The sequence below is a fragment of the Blastocystis sp. subtype 4 genome (genome assembly GCF_000743755.1).
Source record: "Blastocystis sp. subtype 4 strain WR1 chromosome Unknown seqid_0398, whole genome shotgun sequence".
Taxonomy (NCBI): Eukaryota; class Bigyra; order Opalinata; family Blastocystidae; genus Blastocystis; species Blastocystis sp. subtype 4.
In genome coordinates, this window is record NW_014569149.1 from 1573 (window position 1) to 7344 (window position 5772).

The 5772-nt window shown below is 39.4% G+C and overlaps 4 protein-coding genes across 4 annotated transcripts; 2 read left to right on the forward strand and 2 right to left on the reverse strand.

Annotated features, from left to right (window-relative positions):
* Window positions 1-1092: 1092 nt before the first annotated feature.
* JH06_4625 (germination-specific cysteine protease 1-like protein) lies at window positions 1093-2221 on the reverse strand (the record flags this gene model as incomplete). The annotated part of the gene is made up of 2 exons (XM_014669823.1): window positions 1093-1425; window positions 1457-2221. The coding sequence occupies 2 exons, from the start codon at window positions 2219-2221 to the stop codon at window positions 1093-1095; spliced, it is 1098 nt and encodes a 365-aa protein (XP_014525309.1).
* A 420-nt stretch (window positions 2222-2641) lies between these two features.
* On the forward strand, window positions 2642-3458 carry JH06_4626 (epidermal retinol dehydrogenase; the record flags this gene model as incomplete). Its single annotated transcript, XM_014669824.1, has 5 exons — window positions 2642-2800; window positions 2831-2907; window positions 2938-2991; window positions 3023-3081; window positions 3112-3458. 5 exons carry the CDS (start codon window positions 2642-2644, stop codon window positions 3456-3458), a joined length of 696 nt encoding a protein of 231 aa, XP_014525310.1.
* A 508-nt stretch (window positions 3459-3966) lies between these two features.
* JH06_4627 (RNA polymerase II-associated protein 3) lies at window positions 3967-5327 on the reverse strand (the record flags this gene model as incomplete). Its single annotated transcript, XM_014669825.1, has 6 exons — window positions 3967-4174; window positions 4205-4302; window positions 4334-4797; window positions 4828-4969; window positions 5000-5171; window positions 5203-5327. The coding sequence occupies 6 exons, from the start codon at window positions 5325-5327 to the stop codon at window positions 3967-3969; spliced, it is 1209 nt and encodes a 402-aa protein (XP_014525311.1).
* A 55-nt stretch (window positions 5328-5382) lies between these two features.
* Window positions 5383-5718, forward strand: JH06_4628 (40S ribosomal protein S5; the record flags this gene model as incomplete). The annotated part of the gene is made up of 3 exons (XM_014669826.1): window positions 5383-5519; window positions 5551-5590; window positions 5626-5718. The coding sequence occupies 3 exons, from the start codon at window positions 5383-5385 to the stop codon at window positions 5716-5718; spliced, it is 270 nt and encodes an 89-aa protein (XP_014525312.1).
* Between the last annotated feature and the right edge of the window lie 54 nt (window positions 5719-5772).

Here is a 5772-nt window from a genome sequence, read left to right on the forward strand (position 1 = left end):
TATTCTGAAGAATATCTTTATTCATGCTCCTGATGCTCTACTTACAGAGAATTGTCAAGCCATTATCCCGAAGGCCCAACTTATGAATGGTCGACTCTATTTGGATGGTGTGAAAGAATACCGTAATCAAGGACGTGGTACAACAGTAGAATGGCTAATTACTGGATTGTGGTACAATGGAAAATACTGTGGCTGGCAGCAGGCTTATAATGCTCGTGATGGATGTACGGAATACTGTTACTTCAAAGATGGAAAGCGTGTTGAATACACATTACAACGATTTACTAATAAGCAATATATGAAGGATTCACAACCTCCATATGCTCGTATGATTACTAGTCCTCGAATTGGGTTTCAGAAGGTGTACATGGTACAGTCTCGAGCCAGTGAAGAGCCTGATGAAGTGGTGTTCCAGTTTGGTGATGGATACAAGCGGATTATCCTTCATGGACAACAATTAGGACTCACCAAGCTTATGCAAAGTGAAGGACTTCCTATGTCACTTCCATTACTTGCAGTACTAGAAACAACAGATCTGATGGCGCCATTCACTTCATCGGTGATGCGAGTCTGTGATGATCTATACATAACAATTCCTCAGATCCCTCAAGTCCAATTAATTAAAAAGAAGAAGGATATGAATCGTCTCTTGAGGGTTGCCGCAAAGATCCTGCCTGCAAACAACTCTCTAGCAACAAAGTACCTAATGGGACGAGAACTAGCTCTGTTAAGTGGGTGGATAAGAATGAAATGATGTTTAGACATGCAATATAGTGAAGAGATTGAAATAGAAGAAGACCTTCCTATGTTGAACATCTTAAGAATCGAAGGATGTCAATGTAGTGAAGTGTGTATTTACGCAGCAACAGCGATTGTAGAGTTGTGTATCAAGAGTATTTGAAGCGAATGAGTTTGATATAGATTGTCCATGCTTACGTCGAATTGTGGTAAATGGAGAAACATGCAATGATGCCCAACGATTTATCATTGAAGGTAGGTGTGAGAAGATAGTAACAAGAAAGATGTACCTGCTCTGGAGTATCTCTACCTCGAAGGACAGTTTACGAACTGTACTGTGACAATGAATAGTGATTATGAGAAAGTGTTCTTAGAGTATAGATGTGCCAGAATCAGCAAAGAAATGTATTCATCATAGTATTCAAGTCTTGTGATCTGTTTGTAACAAATACAATATGCAACAGCTAATGAAACAGTTGTTCCAATTTCACACATTCCCAAACCACCTGTATTTCGTTCGAGGCGGAAATAACCCCCTTCACCCCAATCGTATCCCCAACTATTTCTAAGAATCCAGTATGGTATTGCTTCATTCGTTTGTGTGTACATTTCACCATAACCTACGATCAACACAGCATGGTCAATCGCACCATGGCAATTACCGCTCAATACTCCACTTCGATAATGCTATGGATTAGTCAGTAGAATAACTGAATACTTGGAGTGGAGCCCAGGAAGATAGCATACCAACGGCAACAGGAGACTGGGAAACATACCGTTGAATCACCGATTCACTCACACCCACAAGTGTTGTTGAGTTATGAACTTGATATCGAGTTGAACCACTAATGTTACACTCTCCAGTCTTTCCTATGTATGGATAGTTTGCTTCAGTCACCAAGCCATTATCCATAATGTACTTCATTGAAAACAGAATGGAACCACCTGAACATCCAGAATTACCGTATGATCTGGAACAATCTACAATTTGCTGAAGAGATAATTGATCCACACGTTTCCCAGATAAACGAAGGACAGAAGCCGTAAGTTCTGCAGCAGCTTCTCCGTAGCAAGAACCACAAGTCCCCTGATTTCGAATGGGTGAGAATATGCCTTTCTTCCTCCAGTCAACAGACTGTGTGCTAAATGGTACTTCACAATTGGAGTGCGTTGATCTTTTCATCATCCCAGTTGTAGCTATATAACCCCGAAGAGTTGTCATATGAATAAACTCATCCTGAGATAGATAGATAAACCGAGTGACTCCCAACAAGTAAGTATGGTTCTTGGAATTTTCAGTTTCGATGAACTGAAGATTCTCCCTAAGAATCTTTTGTCTCAGTCTATGTGTGAAAATGGAAGAAATATCCAACATTCGTTCTTCTCCTAGAAACAGTACTCCATAGTTCGCCTCAATATCCTTCAAAGTGATAGCTTTACTGAAACAAAATAAGAAAAAGATAGCAACAACAACGAAAAACATCAATGACAATTCTTGTGTTGGATGTGTTCACCGCGGGAATAAGAAACTATTAGTATAAGATAGAGTAGTAAAACCGATACACTCCCTATGAGATGTCTATGACTTGAGAAAGCTAAGAGAGACGAATTCGGAAATCTTGATGATGATGTGGTGATTCAGCCTTTATATCGATTTCATTCATTATGAAAGTAACATTCACACAAATGCGAGAACAGAAAAAGGGATACCACGATGCATCTTTTTGTATGTACAACCTTCGCTTACGTATTAAGAAGGTTTACAATACATTCAACGGCTAATAATTGATAGAAGTGAAGAAGAATGAAAGACGTTATGGAATAACAATTTGATTGGTTGATAAGGATGACGTAATTGTTCACTTGGTATTGTCATACGAACAGTCAGAATTATTGTATCATAATGTCGTTCTGGGTCTATTTTGCTATTTTCATTGTTGTGGTTTATGTTCTTCGCCGGTTGTTGAAGAGAAAAGTCATCGACCTCCAGGGAAAGAAAGTACTTATTACGGGAGCAGCTAGCGGTATTGGAAGAATGCTAGCTAATGATATGGTGAAGAAGGTATCTGTACAGGGAGAATCCTAAGTATAGGGAGCAAAGGTGATTATTTGGGATATAAATGAGTCAATGTTAAAAGATACATACAAAGAACTGAAGGAGTTGGATGAGTAGCAATGAATGAATGGGATCACAGACAGAAATGCTGAAGTTTATTATTATGTTGTGGATCTCAGCAGCCTCGACAACATCAAGTCGGCATGCTTGATTTGAATGAGTGAATAGAGAAGTTGCTGCCAAAGTGAAGAAGGATGTTGGAGAGATCGATGTTCTTGTGAACAATGGTACTCGTAGATAGTGTCACTGATTTGTAGCTGGCATTGTAACAGGTAAATCCCTCTTTGATAGTTCCGAAACTGCAATCAAACGGGTGATGGAAGTGAATACCATGTCTCACTTCTGGACAATTCGAGAGTTTGTTCCTGCCATGCTGGAGCGGAACTGTGGTACTGTTGTTGCTGTTTCATCGATGGCTGGCATGGTTGGAACAGCCAATCTGAATGATTACTGTGCCTCTAAATATGCAGTGGTTGGTCTGATGGAGTCTCTGTCTGGTCAGGTTTACAACGAAAAGAAGACATATCCTATACTGCCATTCAGTGTATTGTTTTCTTCACCTTACTGGTGTCCATTGTACGGTCATCTGTCCTTACTATATTGACACTGGTATGTTCGCTGGAGTAAATCCTGGAGCTCTTTATCTTCTGAAGCCTCGCGAAGTTGTAGATAGTGTAGGTGATGAATTTAGGATAAGAAGTAGATGATGCATGCCATTGAGTATGGTGAGGAAGTTGTAACATGTCCTTGGTATTTGGGTAAACTCATTAATCATATCCTTTCGTTACCCACAAAGTGATTTGTTCCTTCATTCCACTCTGTCGTCTTGTCCTCCCTTATAACCTCGTTTTATTCTGTTTTAAGGTGCTGGGAGTGTTAGAGTGAGTGTAGAGTGATGGGATTAGAATTAGTTCAATGAACACCTTTACAGGACGTAAGACTAAGCAAGAATTTCGTGTTTATTAATAATAAATAATCCCAATTCTAGGAATTCGCTATTCTATTAATTGAAATGAATAAATGAGCAAATAAGGGAATCAAAGAATAATTGATATGTATTATCGTTCTCAGATATGAATAAACTCTATTCAATTAATACCTCCCACAAATCTTCAACAAACAATCCAAACCAAATAATTGTCGAACACTTCGTCCACTTTCTGTGAAGACACCTTTCCTTGTTCTAGAATCAACCGCTTCATGTTACGAATCACTCCATTCGTTTCTTGAGAAAAGAGTCCCTTCGCCAATGCAAAGCTGGAATTGCTGCTCATCGCCTCTATCACATCCATCGCCCAATAACAATGAGAAATATTGTTTCTATTCATGAATTTTGTATTCCTTCTCTACTGGATAATCTGATCCAGACTTCGGATCACAACCTCATACGGTTCACAGTCCATTCCTGCATCCGCAAACAGGGATTCAAAGGATTCTGGAGCAATCTTCTATGTTTAATTGACTGCAACTAGAACACACCAACAAATATCGAGCAACCAGATTCGGATTATGACGAATAGTTTGAAGGGTATATAACATATTGTAAAGAGAAGTTGGTGGGTCAGGGATCGTAAGATTGGTGTCAACAATAGCCACAGCGCGATCTCGTACTGAAGATTCTTCTGCCAACTCTTGTTGAAGGGCTTCCAACAGTGTAGTCTCTTTCAAACTGTTTTGCACAAGTGAATTATACAATTCCAATTGTTTCAAAGCTTCCTTGAAGTGTTTACGAATACGATTCACCTTCACACAGCGCAATAACAATGTACAATACTCCTCATCCCTTGATTCGATCTCTTTCATCATTCTATTTAGTAGTGACAATTCCTCCTCATAGAATCCATATTCATGAAACATATCTAATACACGTCTCATCAACGGGAGATTCTTTGGACGATATTCACGAATATCATCCACATAACTCATGGCTTCATTGGAAACGCCTAGATATCATTCTTGAGGACAGATTGTACCTTCCTGCAGAGAGCTACCTACTTTTGTAAGGAATTCTTCTATCACGGAATCGATGGTAAGATCCTTTAAGGAGGAATCAGCGCTTAAACAAGCATCCAACTGCTTTCGAATGTCCCGATTATTTGGATTCAATTCATCAGCCTAAATCAGACTCATTCTACTGAATAATACTCGCAATAAATCGGTATAGGCCTTCTTATACTGTTTTCCATGAATACGGCAGATACCTCTACGTAACCACGCTTTAGTGAATGTTGCATCATAGTGGATTGCATTTGTAGCATCAATTTCGGCTTGCGGATACTTCTCTAATTGGATGTATGCCAATGATCGATTAGAATAGCTATACTTGATGTAACCTCCGATTCTACTACCATGCAGCACTTGGCTCAATGGCAATGCTCTTTGAATAAAAGTCGATAGCAGTTTCATAATCACGCTTCTTAAAGGTTTCGTTACCCTTTTCCTTCAAACTTTCCGCTGTTATAGGCTCACTCATCAAGTTATCACAGAAGAAGAAAATAGGACTGTTTTCAGGATTCCAAAAATCGACTATGCCATCCAATATAGGGGTACACAAGGTCCTCTGTATTTCAATTCCTGCTTCTCGTAATTCCTATTCCATCTTTATAGAAACCCTTTTAAAGAACCAAATGGCTGCTGCTGCTGAGATTAAACTATTCGGAAAGTGGTAGGATGACTTAGGGCGATATTGATCATAGGACTTTCGATGATGTTGAGATTAGTGAGGTTGCTCTGAAGGTATGGTTGCAAATGTTGTAAAGTGAGTTTTGTAGGATCACCTTGCTGTTGCTCCAAAGAACGCCACCTATCTTCCTCACACCGCTGGAAGATATCAATTGAAGCGTTTCCGTAAGGGTCAGGTATGAATATGAAGTGTTTGTTGAGTTTGTAGTGTCCTTTGGTTGAGCGTCTTGCTAATT